Here is a 20,948-nt window from a genome sequence, read left to right as displayed (position 1 = left end):
CGGTTGCCACAAAGTTGGAAGCACACAACTGTCTAGGATGTCTTTGTATGCTGTAGTATTACAATTTCCCTTCACTGGAGCTAAGAGGCTTGAACCTGTTCAATGCCCCTGTGCACAAAGCGAGCTCCATGAACACATGGTCTGCCAGGGTTGGAGTGGAAGAACTCGAGTGTCCTGCACAGAGCCCTGACCTCAACCCCACTGAACACCTTTGGGATGAAGTGGAAAGCTGACTGCACCCCAGACCTCCTCGCCTGACATCAGTGCCGGACCTCACTAATGCTCTTGTGGCTGAATGAACACAAATCCCCACAGCCACAATCCAAAATCTAGTGGAAAGCATTCCCAGAAGAGTGGAGGTTGTTATAACGGGGGGACAAACTCTGGAATGGGATGTTTAAAAAACACATATGGGTATGTCAGGTGTCCACAAACATTTTGTTATATAGTGTACCTTTCCACATTGCACTATATACATGGGATCCCTTTATAAGCACTGTAAAATTTGAACTCTGTATAAATCTGACATAAATATTTCTGCATTTTAGGATTATTTATTATTGCTTTTTATGAATCAACCCCTTTTTTAAAAATTTATTTCTGCAATTCTTTGTCTACAGCTGATAATCAATAATAAAATGACAGTGTATTCTTGTTCCCCTTGGAAGATGGATATCAAATTGTAGATTTTTTCTCTAACACCAGATGTTTTTAATGCACTTCTACACTACACTCTGCATAATTTAATCTGTCCAGTAGATGCTCTGGTTGACAGTTTGTTCCAGTTTACTGCAAACCCAAGCAGGATATATTTAGCTAAAATAATACACAGGGTTAACTAATTTCAAGCGTGCTGACACGTGTGTTGATGCAAGTTTACTTGTACTGCAATAAGCAACACTTATTATTAGAGAAATATACACATCCTACAGTTCAGCTTCACAAAGACCTTAGTCACAAAAAAAAAAAAAAAAAAAAAAACCTCAAAGATTTCCACATGTACTTTATAGAGTGTATGATTAGGAGCATTTTTATGTATACAATCAGATATTGTAGCTGATTTATGTACATATTAATGCTTCAAATTCATATCTCTGAACGTAGAAATAATGTGACCCAGTTATTTGGGTCAGAAAATGAGATGTCATTTTTTTTTAAAGGAAAAGCTGAAATAATTTATCTTTGTGTTTGTCTTCCTCTGCTGGTCAGACTGAAAATCGCCCACCATAAAGAGCCAGTGGTTAAATTGGGTTTTGGGAGGTGGGGTAGCTCTTCTGCCTTCAAACAATATGGAAACAGAATCCTGTGCACAAAGCGAGGTCCATGAAGACATGGTTTTGAAGGCTGGTGTAGAACAACTCGAGTGTCCTGCACAGAGCCCTGATCTCAACCCCATTGAACACCTATTGGATGAACTGGAATGTCCAGGCCTCCTCGCACATCATCAGCGCCAGACCTCAGTAATGCTCTTGTGGCTGAATGAACACAAATCCCCACAATCACTCTCCAAAATCTAGTGGAAAGCCTTCCCAGAAGAGTGGAGGTTATTATAAGAGCAAAGAGGGACTACGTCTAGAATGGGATTTTCAACAAGTACATAGGAGTGTGATGGTCAAGTGTCTACATAATTTTAGCCATATAGTCTATATCATCCTATCCTGCATACCTGGCTACAGAATAACAAGTGTGTAAGTATTTACCTGTTGATTTCTACGCTACCTATACTATGAGACCACATATCACAGTACTGCTTGTTTTACATTCCTCAGATGACGCAGTTTCCAGGAACAACTTCATCAGCACTCGACCAGTAATACAGTTCCATGCCTGCTAAGAAGCATTTAAATGACAAAATCCACCTCCAGTCAGTGTCTCTATTCTTCCCTCCTCTAAAACACACCATCTTACATCACTCTGTGCTTTTCTCTTTTCTTCTGTTGTCTTTTTTCTTTCTACTCTCTAACTCTGCCATTCTTCTAAATCCCAGTGCAATTTGAAAGCTAGGCATTGTGAATTTTTTACTAAATGTACCTGTCTACTAAATAGGAATACCTTTTATTGCAATGATGCAGCTTAAAGAGATTAATATGCAATATAATTACAATAAAAAAAGAATAATATTAAATTAGGACATGGATTTAATACATATAGTGCTGTGATTCCTCCTGTACAACACCAAGCCCTTCTTCCTCTGGTCAAGTGGGAAAAAAAAAAAGCACTGGAATAAGAATGTGTCATGTACATAACAATGTTTGTACATAACATAACCTTTCACACAAATAGACTTCATCTGTATCACACAATGCCATCAGACTATTTTTTTTATAGCTTTAAGATATCCATACTATAAATTTGACCCACAATAAACTAAACACTAAACATGTATGTTGCACAGTTTTTTTAAGGATGCTTAAGTTTCAAGGCAAAATAGTAATGACATGGTGTAAATATATCCTATATATATATATATATTATTATACAACACACATAGTCTACATATTTTGTCATAATTCTTATAGACAATGCCTGTCTTATGAAAAATAGACGTCATTGCTGGGTAATTGTATCAGTTACATAACACAGAGATCAGCCCATGCAGTGTTCAAACCCCAGGCTGCAGGGATCAGAAGTGAGAACGGAACCCAGTGAACCAGCCACAAGAGACAGGGATGAGTCCAGGTGCAGAGCAAACTAAAGGTCCAAGGATTAATAAAGGCAATGGACCCAGGCACAAGTGGAACCAATTGCCACTGGTGCTCTCTGTTTCCATCTGGTGGCAGAAGCTGGTCTAACACTGATTCTGGCATCTCTCTGCCTCCCCCTAGTGATGGCTCGAGGCTGAGCTGTCCCATCACAATTTCATGTCAGTGCTCCCAAAATTGGTTCTTCAGTTATCCTGCACTGTGCATATCAGGGTTTTCCTGAATCTAATTATCAAACCTTTCTCACATTCTCTTTATTGTGGTCAAAATTACTTTGGATCTGGAGCCTATCCCTGGAACACTGGGCGTGAGGCGGGAATAAACCCTGGATGGGACGCCAGTCCATTGCAGGGCATCACACACACACACATTCACACCTAGTGGCAATTTATCTTAGCCAATCCACATAATGGCATGTTTTTGGGAGGTTGGAGGAAACCAGAGAACCCAGAGGAAACCCACACGGATAGGAAGAGCACATGCACAGAAACTCCATAAAGAAAGTAACTCAAGTTGGGAGCTTGGAGATGTGAGGTGAGGCAGTGCTACTACCATGCTGTCTTATCAAACCTTTTGTGTTATAATGGATGTGTTACGATACAAATTGTGTGTTAAAATAGGAATGTGCAGCCCAGAGGTGCTGCAGGAATCCATAGAGTGCAGCAGATAGCATTGCTGCCTCACAGATCCAGAGTTGCAGGTTGAACATGCAAGTAGGTGGACTGGCTAGACTAAATTGCCCCTAAGTGTGAATGAACTGTGACCCTGACCAAGAGAAAGCAGCTACTGAAGATGAATGAATGAATGAATGCTGTTAATTATGAAAGAGTGGGATTAGACCAAATGTAATATAAAGTCTCTATAATGGCTCTGTCTATAGGATGATCAATGCAAAGATATGTAGATAGTTGCATTATTCTATGTTTATTTCATTGCTAAATCCTATATATCAAGGATATTGTAAGGATGTGAAAACAGCAAATTTGTGTTTACTTCTCCGATTTCCTACCATCCCCAAAAACCTGCTGACAGGAGCTTTTGTGACTCTAAGTAGCCCCTAGATATGAGTGTGTGCACTGAGTAGTTTGCAATCATGATTCAGATTTTACAGTTTACAGTAGTATATGAGTGAACTCCCTGGGAATTGGGAAATTGTGCACCATGGAGCTGGTGGAAGTTTCCTTCTCACTCTCCTATGCTAATGTAAGAAAAGGTGGTAGCAGTTGACAGGCTGACAAGTAGAGCTGCTGGTGAGAAACTGAGCAAGACCCCTAATCTTCAATGACAAGTTTGGATTGTATTAAACTCCACTGGTAAGTTCCTTTAAATAAAAGCATCCGCTTTAAGCTTTATAAATAAACTTTTGCTCATTTTCCCATAACAATTTTGGCCAAAATTGTAGACAGGTGGCCAAAAAAACCCCAAAAAACTGTTCACTTTCCCATATACGCTATATTGCCAAAAGTTTGTGGATACCTGACCATCAGACACATATGTGCTCATTGAACATCCAGTTCCAGATTTAATCCCCCACAATATTTTGGAGCGTGGTTGTGGAGATTTGCCCATTCTGCCACAAGTCTCGTGGGAATCAAGCATTCAAATTCATCACAAACTGATCAGTGGGGTTCAAGTCAGAGCTCTGTGCAGGCCATTCATGTTCTTCAACTCCAAACTCAGCACTCAAAACCTCACTTTGTGCACAAGTGCATTGTCATACTGGAACAGGTTTGAGCCCCTTAGTTCCAGTGAAGGGAAATCTTAATATGAGAGCATACAAATACAAATACAATCTATACAGTTGTGTGATTCCAACTATGTGGCAACAGTTTGGGGAAGAACCACATGTGGGTGTGATGGTCAGGGGTCCACAAACTTTTGGCCATATAGTGTATTTCAGTTTTATATCATCTGTCACACATAAAAAATGTTATACTGCTTCTCTGCTCCACCCCCATCCAAAAATGCAGCTGTAATATCCATGTAAAAACCGTGATATCCACTGTTTCTCTTGGTTCTATATTTAACCAGTCTGCAAGGTGGAATATGAAAGCAACATCCATGTTCGACAGTCTGAAAAACAGAATCAAACACACACACACACACACACACACACATAACAAAACGTAAAACAGTACTTGCCCTGTTGGTTTTGGCATTTTATACTATGCAGAGACACAGCATGCACTCTGTCAGGAAGCGGCTACGAAGGTTTTGAGACCTTCAACTTGGATGAGGAAACAGTTATCACATGCTGATTTTCAAAATATTGCTTTTTCTCCAACCTCTTCAACAATAGCATTGTTATGCTGTCCCATGCAGTGTCCTCAAATGGCTTTTGTATAATATGCAGTGTGAATATGTTATTCTTTCTGTAGTAATCACTTAGACAGGGACATGTATGGTGCATGCTCACATAACTGGATAAAAAAAACATACAGTTCTTAATATGGTGAAGTGTTCTGTGAAGAAACATTTATTTGGGGGTTTCTGAAGAAGTCTCCAATTTCAGAGCTTTGTAAAATGGTAAAACTGTAAGTTTATCGACATAGGAGAATCTTCAGTATGGAGTACTTCACAGTCATTAGCATTGGCAAGAGGTGCAAGAGAAATAGAACACTCTTTGACATGATGTTATTGGAAAATAATCAACCTGGGGATGGAAGCAGCATCAAACCACCTTGTTGTGTTTTATTCCTTACTTAATGAATGCAGATTGATGGTCAGCACTTCTCACAATATACACCAACGATCTCTACCTCGTTTTTATTCAGGTCAGTTATATCTTCCTTAGAGTGTTACTTGAATAGCCAACAAGATTATGAAGCTGGTCAGCAAAATTGAATTTTTTTTTTTTAAAAATTAAAAAAAATGGTGGCCACTTGTCCCACTCCAGCACTGAGGATTATCTAGGTGCTTTGCATCACCGAGCCTTCCACTGTTTGCGTGGTTTTTAAGTAGTTCTGCATATAACTAAATGTCTTATAATGTCTCCTGATAACTTGTTGTTTGATTGTTGCTTGTTAGTCTGAACTGGAGGTGTAATGATTATTGCAATGTTTAGTGATCCAAATATTCGTATCTATACTTGTATTTGCTGCTGTATCTAACAGTGCGGCTCCTACTGGCATCTGTATTTGTATTGTTATTTTTTCATTCTGAATAATGTATTTGTATTCAGTTCAGACTAGGAATGTAACTGAACATCCCACTTTCTGACCACCAAAAACTATAAAACATAGTAGTTTTAATGACAAGTTCGTGTTATTGTCTTACTGTAAAGTGAAGCTCTAGGAGTTCCGTGAGTTCCAACCTTTGTCTTTTGAAGGTTGTACCTCAGAAGTTTGTGCAAGCTTAAGCTCTACAGGTTTCATTCGATGGCTGTTTGCAGTCAAATAATCAACTGGGATCCATACACGTCAATGTCAACATCCCGCTCTGATGATGTTTTGGATCATGAGTGGTTCCTTTTTATCTGCACAAGTTCTTCATTACATTACTCACTTACAGGTTCATCTGTCCACTTAACCCTAAAGGCTTTTAAATGTACTTTTTACTTTGTTCTCAAGGTTCTCTTTATTGTTTGACACTTTCCTTTTCATATACCTGAAAATTCAACAGCTTTTTTCATGATTGAAGGTATCCACTACCTTGGTTCTACTTTATCTCTATAGTTGGCTAGACTATGTTCTTATTCTAAGCCCTTGATTTTCCACATATTTTGTTTGTTTCCAGCTTCAATATGGCCTGCTTTACTCTTTCAAACATGAACAAATTGATACACCTGCCCAAGAAACATCTGAGCAGCCAACTGCCCTGTGACTAATGGTCTTCGAAAATGGGAGGAATATATATAAAAAGTTGGCTCACCCAGTGAATCTTTAACGACCCTCAAATTATAACTGTTTTACCCTCAAATCATAACTAGAGTGTGCTGGATTTAAAATGAGAACAAAATCGTACGACCGCTTACAGACTACTGTCAGGGTTATGCCGGATTCGGCACCGAACTACGTTTGCCATCCACCACTGCACATCACTATCACATCGCATTACTGCTTGCACTGTTTCACGTCATGAGTCTAATGAGCGCTAGTATTTAAGTCCTTTCTTGCACCACGCTCACTGTCTAGCTTTTGTCTTTCTTTGCTGTTCGTTGCTTATGTTATGTCCCTGCCTTGATATCCTAGTTCATGTTTCATGTTTCTAAGTTACGTTATTTATGTTGTTTGTTTCTACATTAAACTACAATCTGCACTTGCATCCACCTTCACCTCCACCTACAACTACACTGTATCTATATCCCCCTATATCCCCCTATAGTATATGCTCTCGGGCATAAAAAGTAGAAAGAACCAACAGCTCAGTATAGATATGTATGTATTTGTAATTTTTTTTCCATATAAGATAAATAAAAACATAACATCACATCCTGGTCACCATTATTATGCCAAGCCTGACAAAAGAGAAAAATAATAATGACCAAATAAAAACATGATTGTCACTCAATGTGCTTCACAAAAATAAAAACAAAACAAAACGAAACTTGAAAAAAAAAAAAAAAAAAAAAAAAACAAACAAAAAAAACCTTCAATGAATAAATAATCTGCCAACCTTCAAGTATTTACAGTATTAACAAATGGTCACAAATATAAGCTTTGGATCTTTTGACATGACATTAAGCTTGCTTGTGGATCGCTTCAACAATAAACACAACAACATTTCACAAGCAATCACAATAATGTCAATGCAACCTTTAGGATCCGTGCTCTTAATGCCATTTTGAACTTCAGCTACACGTCATTCTGCCTCGAATTTCATTTACAACCAAAAAAATCAAATAAAAAACAAATCAGTGATTAAAAAATAAACACAGCCACATTAGCCATATATCGCATTCTCCACAAAAATGGAAATGACAGCTATCATCCACCGAGGATAAAAAGGCAAGACAGAGGTGTCACAGGCAAGAGGAAAAAAAAAAACGAAAACAAAAAAACATTTAAAAAACCTGCGGAAACATGTAAAGCAGCGGTGAGATGTGGACGACTGGGGAGCAAAGTACATCAGTGTGCTCGTGGAATAGAAGGTGTGTCACGTGAGTGCGGGAGTGTGTGACCTGTCCAACTCACGCTGAAATGTACATACAGAGAGCAGAAGGGACAAGCGAGGGAATAGGGTTAGAGTTCAAAGTTCAACTGTGGACAGTTCAGCTGGGCAGTGCAAGCGTGCCGTCCTCTGGTTCGACCCTGAAGACCGTTTTCTGGCCACATTCAGCCAACATCATGGCCACAGTGGTCCAAGCAGCACACCTCCTCACATTTCCAGTCCAGCACTTCAACATTCATGTGTGGCATAGTCTCTATCCGAGGAAAGAAAGGGCTGAGGGACAGCAAGGGATGGGAAGGGGGACAGCCGCATCTGGACAACTTAGCCTGAATTCAAGTACTCCAGTGCCACTTCATAGCAGAATTTATACTGATCCTGAAAAGGCAGAACACAACCAATAACAGAAGTCAATAGACAGATTTATTGCATAACAGTATCACAGAATTGTTAATATATAGGGAATAGACTTAGTATGACTCTATATTGATAGTTTTGTATTCACTGGTAGTATATGGTGTACAGCATGACACCATATTTCACCTGCTAGGAGAATTTCATCCTGTGCTAATCCAAAAAAAAAAATTATATCCTTTATATTAAATTCGATATTTTTCCTTTTCTACTATACAAGAATAAGATTCATTTACCTACTTTATACAAGCAAATTTTGGTTTATGTAAATTCCATTTTCATGTCACAAGCAGTCATAAAAAGCATTTCCCTGCATGTTGTATGGTTGTGTGTGTGTCACTAATAAAATGTGAATTTAGAATTTTGTCATACACAAAGTCACACAATCACAGGTAAGTCATACACAGGTGAACTGTGTGTGTTTGCGTGTGTACATATCTCACTGTAAATGTTTTAACTGTGATAATTGTGCACATTTATGTAATTTGTGAATTATTCTCACAGATGATGAAATGTCTGAGAGTGAGACAGGTCTAGCATGTCAATAATCCTCTCAGACTTAGGAATCAAATAAAAAGTCCATATAATACCTGTGGTAATGCCAGCATCGAGCATTATAGATAAATCCCTGAGTGGCTAAAAATCAACAAGCCTAAAGAAACAATCTGTATGTCAAAGCTTACAGTCAGCAACAGAATTATTGGCACAGTGGGTTAAAACAAAGGTTATGATAAAAATGTCTTTGTAGGTAATTAGCTTAATTTCACACTGAAAATATGAGAGCGATCTAACCTTTGAATGAAGTAATTTTATTCTAAGAAAATATGAAACCCTCATCAAAGATATATTTTTGAACAAAGCCCCTATGTGTCACAATTATTGCAACCAGAAATTTTTAAAAAGAAGAATGGTTATGCATAAGAGAACCTAATCCCCATTGATAAGTATGGTGGAGGATCTGTAATGTTCTTTGGCTGTTTTTCCTCCAAAGTCTGAAAACCATGACATTATGGACTAAACGCAGTATCAGAAAATTTTAAATGAATATCTGTCTGTCTCTGCCAAGAAGCTACACCTGGGTCATGTTGGGATCTTCCAGCAGGACAATAATCCAAAAGATACAAATCCATATAAAAATGGGTCAGTGATCACAGAATCAAGCTTTTGAGATCGCCACCTAAGTCCCCTGACCTAAACTCAACTGAAAAACCGAGAGATGAGCTGAAAAGGAGAGTCCAGAAGAGAGGACAGAGGACTCTTGAGATATTCTGTATTGAGTAGTGTCTCAGATTCCTTACTCTGTATTCTCCAATCTATAAAAGACTGAGTGTTGTGTTTTTAAAAAAATATTTTTGATAATTTTTTATTTCTTAGAATACATTTACATCAATCAAAGGTTAGACTTTGCTCATATTTTCAGTGTGAGATGAAGCTCATTAATCACAAAGACATTTTGTCATAACCTTTTTACCCATATTTACTAAGGGTACCAATAAATCTAGAACTGACTGTGTACCGAGCCTGACAAAAGGGAAAAGACTGTTCAGTTATTTCACAAAAAAGATTAAAAGCCATATCTTTCTGTCCTTTTTCTATTTATCTTACTGCTCCTTTATTAAAAGCGTCAGGGAAGAATATGGTGTCCTGAGACTAGTAATGCGTACATCAGATAGATTTTTGTGATCTGTCTGTCATCTGTTTACAGGATAATGAGCTGGAGATATGTGAATTGAAGCATTTTTGCATAAAATCTATACTGGTCCCCAGTGATAGTGCTTACCAAGAGATCTACCATGTTGGGCTTGTTGTTCCTCAGTGTTTTGACAGCGTGAAATACATCCACAGAGCGCTGGTGCCGTAGCATCTCACACACAATACTGATTGCACAGAAAGTCCCACTTCGTCCACCTCCATTTCTAAAGAGAGAGAGAAAGAGAGAGAGAGAGAGAGAGAAAATGACAATGCATGACAATGTAATGTAATGTAACAAGTAATCACACACATTTGCTCATTTGGCTGATACGTTCATTCAAAGTGACATGCAACTGAGACAGGAGAGCATTTGAGGGTTAAGGACCCAACCACGGCAGCTTGGCGGCGTCGGGATTTGAACACACAACCTTCAGATCGGTAGCCCAAAGCCTTAAGCACTGAATATAAAACATTCAAAGGTTATATATATATATATATATATATATATATATATATATATATATATATATATATATATATATATATATATATATATATATATATATATAGTTCTGGAAATGAATCATTTTTGATAATCTTCTCTAACAAGTACTATGAGGTGACCTCTAGGTGGTGCTCTTCTCCCTCTGAGCCCCTGATGTTTTGCAAAACCTCAAAGCTCTGACACACAGTGAGTTAAAAGCTTCAGTGGGACTGTTTCCTGTTTCGTATTACATGCCACAGCTCAAGTTTCCATGCCTTAGAAGTTAGGAGTACTGACTCTTGCTTTCAGTAAACATTACCATTTAACTTGTGGAGCCTCTTATAATCCCCAGTGACCATGAAATGTCGTAGATTGTGGTTTAAGCTGGTCCCACATGGACAGAACGAACATTTCAGTGTGGACTGTTAGGGCAAGCAGCACTAATTAGGTCAAAAAGCATTAGTTTGCTAATTACTTACACTTCTGCAGATGATATCGTGCACAGGGTTTGTAACATTCTGCGATATTACTTAGAGAAGCCTCTGCTGTCTGAATGTAGGAGAAAGAAGGTGTGTGTGTGTATGAGTGATTGTGTGTGTGTGTGTGTGTGTGAGAGAGAGAGGGCTGTGAGATTGGAATCTGGCCGGGAATCTAATGAGAGTCACATGGATCCTCTTTTCGTGGTGGCTCGGTGGACAAGATGGGAATGGAGGCCTGGTCTCAGGAGTGCTGGGCCAGATTAGCTCCACCTCAGCCCAGTCCACACACACTTTCTCTCGAGCAAGCTGATCTCATTTCCTACCTAGGCAGGGCCTCGGGGAAGCAGGCCGCCATTGAATCTCCCTACCACACTGATCCCTACGAAATGGGAGGTAAGATAAGGTAGTGGTGTGATTGCACACACACACACACACACACACACACACACAAAGCCCAGCCTGAGGGGAAGACTCACAGGAGAGGCTTGGGCTAAATCTGGAGAATGAGGTTTGATTTGAATTTATGTAGTAACTCCACCACATGACCTAAGACAACGCTGCCATTCCTACAGCACACTGTGATTCTGTATGACATATTTGGACAAAACTGATTCTGGAATGAGCCATTTATAGACGGATTGATTTAAAAAAAAACATTATGTTAGATTAACAGTGCTTACAATGACACATAGATACGAAAACTCATTAAAGCCCTGTTTGAGCTGTATTTGTGATTTCAATCCAGTACCAAACTGCAATGTCTCTAGTCTGAAAAATCCAACAATAATTACAAAAATAAATGATCTTCTGTAATTCGCTGAACACACAGCTCTCTCTGTGATAATAATCTTGTTCAAATCAATCTCACGGTAATATAATCACTAAAGCGGGTAATAGACATGGCTGTGCACCGTGTTATTACTGTTATTGAGTGTTATGCCTGTCGTGTAACCCTGACATGTACATCCGGGCTAAAATGTGCCAATTTGGCAAATTATACAGACACTTACACAGATATCCTCTCCAGATCAGACAGTCAAATCCCTTACAGTTACATTAGCAAAGCTCCTACAGGTCAAACAGCACTATAGATGAGTTTCAATTCTGTGTTTATAGACTATATAAATGTCCCCTTTGATATGTCCCCTTCTCCTGTGTGCAAATTTGTCTGTTTATGTGTGACAGAAATTGATAAAGAGAGAGAGAAAGACTCACAGGCAGTGCACCACAGTGCGTCCCTCTCCTCCATCGTACTCCTCTTGCCACTTGTCCACCTGCCGGATTAATTTGAGGAATGAGCGCTTGGACACAGGTGTGTCTCGGTACATGGGCCAGCCCAGGAACTGAAACTGCTGGACCATGCGGTATCCGTCCTGTGGCTGACGACAACAAAACACTGAGATCAACAGCTGTCTCATAGATCAAGCATTGAGCAAATCAATATTATCAGTCATGTGTGTGTATGTGTGTGTATATACCCGTGCAGCATTATAGATGCGGAATATCCTACTAATAATATCCTCCTCTAAATCGGCAGATACAAACTCCACCTGAATAGGTCCATGTCTGTGTACGCCATTCTCAGGCCAGTACTGTGGACACAGCTGCACAAAAACATTAATATTAGCACCCATCACAATACAATCCTACTTTTATTACAGCAACACAACAATGCAGCATATACTCTTTAGTTTGCTGTGAGAACAAATGTTAACATAATGGCATTACATGGGTTAAAGCACATAAATTATGTTATAGGATGGCTGTATGTTGCTGATATAGGGAAGAAAAGCACGTTATTATGCAGACTGGCACATTTCCCATGCACACATCTGGTTGTTTCATGTGACTTGTAGCTGAGTTGTATTCTGATGATGTTATGAATGCTCTATCTTCCAGGAACTCCGATTCCCAGAATTCCCTGCCAGCAAGCACACCCACTATTGCTTCCCTCCAGTCATTCTTGCTCAAGTGCTAAGCTAATTCTCTTTTCAGTGAGTCAGATCATTTGACTCAGCTCACCAGTACGAGCTGACGCTTTTGGCTCCCAAATGACATTTTGTGTTCCAGTTTGTGCAGTGATTATTCTTCCTTGTGTAACTATAGCTGAAACTGGCTCATTAAAATCTTACTCTACCATCTAATTAACAAAATAACATTACTTTGCACTGCATTTTATACAATCGATTTAAATAATTGTAAAATCGACAAGACACTACAAGCTTCTCTGCATTCATGTTATTTTGCGTGCTTCATTTCCATTAATACTGAGACGCTTTATTACATACAGTACATCATTAACAAGCCGTAGTGCAGCGGATCCTCTGTCAAGCTGAGAGTCAAACACACGTCTCACTATTCACACTAACAAACAGCTCATAGAAGCATTTTTAATTAAATTACACTGCAAGAGTAACATTGCTCCCATCTTTAAACATAAAAAAAAGAAAATAATAGAATAGATAATTAATAGACAAAGGACACATCACTAACACACATCTGTCGCCCATTCACTGTAATTGCTCTGTATCTATTCCCCTCACACTCATTGCTCAGTTTTTCTGGTTATCCCTGACTACATTTTGGGATTTTGTTGCTGTGCATGAACTTTGTCTGCCTTCTTCCAATGTTGGCCATTTTGTGTTGCCCTTTTCAGCCACTGAGCCACCACATGTGCGCATTTACACACGCGATCAATTGTGTGTCTGGTTAGCCAGTCTGAAATTCTATAGCTGTATCATGTATGATTATGCAAATTAGCTTACACGTAACCACCAACTTCCTGTTCTGTTCCTTGTTTCTAGCCACAAAAATAAAATAAAATAAAATAAAAAAAAAAAAGCAAAAGATGGTCACCTCTCTGAATTTGCATTTTTTTATTTTTCTTATTTTATCAAATATAGCATGGAGAGGTGTGTGATGTGGCTAAAATGCAACTTGGACTTCATGAAATAGTTTAAGCCATTAGATTTAAATCTGCTCTAAAAGCATCTTTATGTAAATAGATTAAATCTAGCCAGAGTTAATCCACATGCTCACGAAATGACCAGGTGTAAACAGGACTATAATCTCTTTATAGAGATTAGTGTTCAGGCTGCAGTGGGAGTAGAAACTGGAAGGTTCTTCCTGTTTCCAGTGTGGATTAGGTGTGAGTTTGGGCTTTGATCCTGACCAGCTTGTCCCCTGGCTAACCTGCTGCATTTCCATAACCAACTGAGAGTAAACCACTCATGAATGTAAGACAGAGAGAGAAAAAAAAATCACACACACTGTACCTGGGCAGGATCCACATCGTTCAGCATTACTATAGATGTGCAGTGGTAGTCCAGGACCAGCCTCCAGAAGTCTTTTACAGTGTTGGGCAAAGGATGCTGGGTAACGATGAAAGCAGATGGTTGCTTGTAGCTCTGTAGAGTGATCCAGAGACAGAAAAGAAGGCGAACGTGAATAAAATGAGAGTGTGTGTGAGAAAAGAGTGAGTGTCAGCACTTTTTCTTGCAAGATTTGCTGTACACTGAGAATATGAATGTCTTTAGTTAACTAATTGATGTAAGAGGCTTTTCATTTCCGATGTTTTTGCTTGTTATGCCCTTATTCCGTGATACTGCTAGTGACATTTCCATTTGCTCTAATGAAAATAAATGCTCTGTTACTGGTCTTTGAACATATTTTCCATAAAAGCAATGTAGATGAAGTCGTACGATGAAAAAAAAAACATCCACGGTTGTGAATTCGTTTTATGCATTTGCATGACAGTGGAATAAATCAAATCCATCTGTTTTTTAATCATTCTCAATAAGCACATAATTGTGCATGGCATATTGAGCGAAGTAGTTCCCATTTATCATGTTTGCTCCCCCCACTGATCTGCTTTGGCTTTCTGGAAAAAAACAAGTGATTATTATAGGGATGAATGTGCAATTTATTGTCCCACATGGACAAGCGAGTACTGCTGAATCGAGGAATCTGATATGTCCACTGCTCTCTCTCGCTCTCTCCATATGTCTCTCTCACTGGCTTCCTTTGCTTTCTACTCAAATCTTTTTGCTCTAATGTTTTCCATTCCCCACTCTTCTGTTTTCTTGGTAGTGTAGTATTACATTAAAAGCATCCGGGAATATTTTCATGTCTGTTGGTGAATAAATGCACTTTCATTGCCACTATACTATATTATTAATGTTGATAATGTGACCCAAAGGAAACTAAATGTAATACATGAGAGGGACACACTGGCAAAGCTGTAAGTGTCTTGTTCACACATGACTAAACATACAAAAAACCCTAAGGGAAACTTTTTCTCATTAACTCTATCAGACATTCAGACTAGAGAATCACTGTTATTTTGCTGCAGCAGCTTGTAGCAGTGTTTATGTACATACATCCATGAGGGCAGCGTTGATGTAGTTGCTGCTCTCTCCATCAATAGTGATGAGGAAAGGCAGGCAGCGGTCAGGTGGTAGCACATCCATGCACCGGTTCTTCTCATGGTTCCTCGGCAGCAGAGCAATGCTGCAGTCCTCTACACGCAGCGTCGGCGTGACCATGTTCAGAGTCTGAGTAACAACACAATCCAACATTCACGCTATTAATACTGTGACCTTTAAATGTGATTTAGCATGTTTTCATACTCACTGGTGCTGACATGCAGTCACACACAAACACACTCACTCTGAACTCCTCCTTAATTTGGCTGGAGTTGGTCTGAGGATCTAGACGGTTCATGTCATAATACACTGAACGCAGCTGATTGGCTGGAATGGTGGTGTCACCACACAAACACGCCTCCAAGATGGCGTCATGGATGAACACATACTGCTCCTAAAAACAAAACAAAACAAAAATAACATTCATACATTTAATATTATAATTTTATAATAAGTAAAATGAATTATATTATATAAACCGTAATATAAGGAACAAAACATAATGGGGCATAATCTTACCACCTCAAGGTGGATTATTTTCCAATAACAGCTCATAAAAAGCGTTTTATTTCTCTTTTTATAAGATTTGTAAATGATTACAATTTAATAATGAATGTTCGTAGTTACATTTATATTATGTTATATATCTATGTATATATGTTAATGTCCATGTGTCAAGTTAGTTCCTGTTAACATTTATGTTCTCTCTGAAAAGTGCAAACTATTTTTAAAGGTATATATAAGATATTAGACCAAGTGCATTAATATAAACCTATTAGTAGAATTATAGCCTGAACTACTGTCAGAGAACATCTTCTGGCCAACATCGCTGTTATATAATTCCGCAATATCACACAAGCAAGAGTGGTGTTGTATTGATTATAAGCATGGCTGTGATTACCTGTGATATTCAGTTCAACAGCACAATTGCTAGTGTGATATTGATTTATACAACAGCTCTGTAAACAAAATGTAATATCAAGTAAGTGACACTTCAGATACAATGGCCTAGTATTTTGTTAATTTTTGCTCTGTCAGTAAAAATAGTTGAGAGATACATAGAGCATTGTGTGTTGCTGTGCAATGCACAGACTGACTGCAAGCCTGCAGTAAGTGCAGTAACGGTTTTAATGTAACAAACTATTGCTAGAATTGAAATTTTATGTAGCAAACACAGACAAACGAAGTGATACACACAGTGATGTACCAGCACTCTTGGAATCAGTCTTGGAATGCCGCTTACCCAATCAAATTATTGGACTGGAAATAAGTGTTGTGTAAATTAATATATGATTAGTTCTAATTATATTTCAGGAACATACTACTATACATTACAAGCATATGAATGTGCTGTTACAACATTCAACAGTATTTTTTTAGATTATCATTATATCTAACTTAATCAAACTTAATTTCCAGGTGTTACTGTGGTGGCTTGGATGGCACCACAGGGCCATCAGTCACTCCTCCACCTTTCTGCCTCTACAGGCACTCAGACCTGCCTGCCTGACGTTAATCTTTCATGAAGTGACATTTGCGAAAATGTCTTGAGATGTCATTTTTGACAAAAGTCCAGGCACCAGGGTCAGTGGCTTTCAGGCTAGTCTACTGTGGCATCTACTATCCTGTCCTTGGCACGGATTATCGGTCAAACAGATTCTGAGTTTGCTCATACTGAGAAATACAAGAGTAATACCTGCTGCTCTCTTTTTATTGGAAGAAAATATCTCTTCCCCCAAGTACCTTACCATTTTAATGATATTTAGTAAATTATTTAATTATGTTCTGGGTGTTTAAACACTGAGGGAAAATGACAATTTGTCCCTAATTTGTTGAATATAAACTGGTACATATGTACCACAAATCACTTTAGTAGTTTCTGAAACTACTTTTTATTTGTTTTTACCCATCTGCTTCCACTTGCAAAACTAATTAAAAACTAACAGAGTTTCATATGCTGTCAAGAAATTAATTTGTTTTCATTATTTACTTCTTCTAAGCTGGTGTATACACAGATTTAGCAAAAATAAGCACTTCCCTGCTTACCAGCATACCAACAACTACAAGCTATATGCTTTATTGCTCATTTTTGCTCAACCTGTGTCATGAACAGCAACAAGAAATCATATTTGTAAGACAAAACGTCACTGCAGTACTGATTAAATGACCAAATTAGGAGCACAAGTCTTAATTGCAAAGACGATCTTTGGGAATCAGCTGGCAGCTGGTCAGCTCTTCATTGTTTGGGCAAGAAAGTAGTAAGGCTAGATACATGACTATGTGTAGCTCTGTCCAGGTCAACATGTTTTCATTGTGAAAAATTTATGTCAAAGGTGGTATAAATCTGATCCGAAAATGTCTTAGAAAAAAATCTGATGTTATACTTAAGCAAAAAAAATGTATTTATGCCATGTGATTCTTGCTTAATTTTATTCTGAAAGTCTCTTGGACCACCTCTTCAAGCCAAATAGGTGCAAGATTAAACAAACTTTTCACTCAAAAATAAATAAATAAATAGCATAACATTTGTGCAGAGTGACTTGTAGATTTGTACAAAGTTCATCTGCAGTTTGAAGAGATGGGTGTTTCTGGGTCTTGTGACTTCTGAGTCAGTACGAATGTTTGAGTGTGTGTTTTGTTTGAGGGTGGTGTGAGTTTGGCGTGAGGTCATTTGGCTGCAGTACCTCTGTCTGAACCATGTTGACCCTGCGTGAGCGGAGCTCTCGCACGCAGTTATAGATGTCCACCACACCCTCACGCTCAGCCATGTCCAACATGATGTCAATGACAATAAAGCAGCCCGTACGGCCAGCACCGGCACTGCACACCAGAAATACAAATCAAGGACAAATGAATCATCCAGAAAACAGAGTACATGGAACTGTAAGGAGCATAATACAGTCATTGATTTCTGTTCATATCTACTGACTAAATGCATGTGTGAGATGCACACAGCTACAGAATGGCTGGATCATTATCTTCTGACCTGCAGTGGACCACCATTGGGCCGGCATTAGCTGGGCTCTTGGATTTGACTCTGCGGATGAAGCCCAGCAGGCCTGTAGCGTGGTACGGTACTCCATGGTCCGGCCAGCCAGTGAAATGGAACTGCCTGATCTCCCTGATCTCATGAGCTCCTCGCTGCAGTGAACAAACAAGCAAACACACACATACACACACCAAGAGAGAGTTTAAGAGTGAGGTCTGTTGGCACACTACTCTATTCAAACTCCCACAAGTATCATCTCTAAGCATCTGTGGTGTTTGTGTGTGTCAGTGAGTGTGTGTCTTAAGGTTTGTGCATTTGTGGGAGGATGAGAAGGAGTGAAATACAGCTAGAGGAAAGAAGGCCAATGATTCACACCCTCACACACATGCACACTGTCACACACCTACACAGGCCCTCTGGAATTTAGTTGCACAAAAAGCAGGAGCTTAATGCAAAACTGGACAGATGTAACAACAACAACAACAACAAAATGTTTGTTTTGTTTCTCCTGTATTTCAGTTTTAAACTGATTCATGAAACTCCAAGCATTTGTGAAAAAAACAGCAAAAATGTTTTTTTTTTTCATTCCATTACAGTCTTTTAATATACGTTTATAATAATATAGTATAAGTTTCCAAGCCCAAACTACTAGCCTGTACCTTTTCCACAGCGAAGGTTCGAATGACATATTCTGAGAGCAGCTGTGTCTCGATCAGTGTCACCTTCATGTCTCGGTAGATCTCCGTGTCATCTGGCCAGTACTTGCAACACTTAACCTGAAAGACACACACACACACACACACACACAGGCAAATGCACATGTTAGTAATTCTCCATTAACCAGCTTCCAGTCGTTGCCAAATTACTCAATGATCCGATAATATCAGCTCAGAGAAACAATCATACTGTAGTGAATAGAGCTACGTACTCCAGAACTCCTGTAACTTTAGGAAATTCAGTATCATCTTAAAGATTTGTAGATATTTTGCACATAGAATTTACTGAGAGCTTTAAGATGTAAACCATGGAGCACAAAAAAAGGCTTTATTCCTTTTCACAAGCCAATGCTCCCATCTTGTGCCCCAGATACGTGGAAAGCTCTGGGCCCGATGATCCCCTGACTAATTACCCCCAGTGGCTTGCTCTTGTACTCTCTCATTACCTGGTCCACACTCACAGGACCTGAGCAAAACTGCTATAATCAGGCCAGGCTTCTTCACTGTGAGAAAAACAAAGAGCGCATTTTTATACCACAGCACACTATCTGTATTATTTCCTTGATGTTGCGATTGATCAATACCATTTTGCCCTGAATGCTTTTAGGAGCCTAGGGACTGATTCCCTTGCTTGCCTTCCGTTTGATCATTTACTGCCCTCTTTTCTCATTCACTCACATTATGCTACACTTCCCTTTCTTCTTTATTTGCCTCTGCCACCATTATCATTTTTCTGCCCCTCCATCTTCTTTACTACATTTTCCTACTTTATGGCCTTATTAAGACTGGGCTAATTGGTGAAATAATTATGGTGTAATGGGTGTTTGGAAACAGCTGTAGTCATTCTAGCTCCGCCTGACGGATCTTGTCAGAAAAACACCGGTAGTGAGATGCTATCTGTACTTCTCTAACTGTCAAAAATGAGATTATGACTGGAGAATCTTCTAAATGAGGAAGTGTTATTTTGGTAATGATTTGTGCTCATATTTGTCAGATAATTCAGTGTAATTTAGGCTTGTCCATGCTGAACCTCTTTCAACCTCTGTTCAGTTCTACATGAGGACCAAAGGTCTTTAGAACAAACTCTCACCCATATAACCTCTCTAACACATGCATGATTTTTCCTCATGAGTGAAGTGATTAGGTCTAACTGGTCTACTATTTATCAGTGCATAACTAAAATTCACTCTGGTTTCAACAGTATTATCATTCCGTTTGCACATTAATAACTTATTAATGAGTTAAATGTGATGCTGTGCCAAACCGGCAGAGACCCCTTTTGTTCTTGTCAGATATTAAGAAGGGGTTTTAGAAATCCCATTAGTTCTAAGCCACAGATTTCCACTGGGAATGTTAGGGATTAGTCTTCCACTTGCCATGGGCATCCTAAAGCACAATGATATCACCGTGTTTCAGTCCCACAGTGGATTTCAGCTCCTTTAGCAGCCACCAGATATGCTAACGTAGACAAATCAGGGATGGACATAAGGAAACCAATATCCTGGATTAAAGCATTAGGTATAAACCAAGGATGGTTAGATTCTGTTGCTGTGTAATGTAGGATAAACCTTTGCTAACAATCCAAAAAATACCTGGAGTAAGACACTTCCATGGTTAATAATCCTCAAATTTCAAAGCAATCTGCATGAAACACAGTTTAAGACAAAGTCTAACATGGTATGGTCTCTGAAAACATAAGCAGGCGCTAAGGTGAAAGCACTAGCAGATGCGTTATGTACTATAATACCACAGCGCTGTTGAATGCTTGATCCTGATTGGTCAGAAGGTGTTGATTAAGTTTAAATAATAGCGTTTGTTAGTAATATGACGATGCATTTTTTACTTTAAGAGAGAGAAAAAAGTGCTGCCATGTCACGTGATAACAGGAACTAACTTGTTTCACTGACATTTTACAGCACATTTTAAATTTTATATTATTTTA

General features: G+C 38.8%; 1 protein-coding gene across 10 annotated transcripts in view; it reads right to left on the bottom strand.

The window, feature by feature from the left end:
* Positions 1 to 7,065: 7,065 nt before the first annotated feature.
* The window catches only part of ptprma (protein tyrosine phosphatase receptor type Ma), a 196,970-nt gene continuing 183,087 nt past the window's right edge, over positions 7,066 to 20,948 (bottom strand). For all 10 annotated transcript variants that reach the window (XM_053236401.1, XM_053236410.1, XM_053236422.1 and 7 more), the window contains 10 exons: positions 18,950 to 19,066; positions 18,288 to 18,442; positions 17,986 to 18,121; positions 15,546 to 15,695; positions 15,257 to 15,430; positions 14,153 to 14,284; positions 12,356 to 12,481; positions 12,093 to 12,256; positions 10,003 to 10,138; positions 7,066 to 8,186 (listed from right to left, as the gene is read on the bottom strand). In XM_053236401.1, the coding sequence (XP_053092376.1) occupies positions 8,133 to 8,186; positions 10,003 to 10,138; positions 12,093 to 12,256; positions 12,356 to 12,481; positions 14,153 to 14,284; positions 15,257 to 15,430; positions 15,546 to 15,695; positions 17,986 to 18,121; positions 18,288 to 18,442; positions 18,950 to 19,066 (1,344 nt within the window). In that variant the 3' untranslated portion in view covers positions 7,066 to 8,132. The remainder of the gene's footprint in view (positions 8,187 to 10,002; positions 10,139 to 12,092; positions 12,257 to 12,355; positions 12,482 to 14,152; positions 14,285 to 15,256; positions 15,431 to 15,545; positions 15,696 to 17,985; positions 18,122 to 18,287; positions 18,443 to 18,949; positions 19,067 to 20,948) is intronic.

The sequence above is a fragment of the Pangasianodon hypophthalmus genome, chromosome 1 (assembly GCF_027358585.1).
Source record: "Pangasianodon hypophthalmus isolate fPanHyp1 chromosome 1, fPanHyp1.pri, whole genome shotgun sequence".
NCBI classification, from domain to species: Eukaryota; Metazoa; Chordata; class Actinopteri; order Siluriformes; family Pangasiidae; genus Pangasianodon; species Pangasianodon hypophthalmus.
Note: the sequence above shows the minus strand (reverse complement) of the source record. Positions and strands in the feature narration are given on the sequence as shown.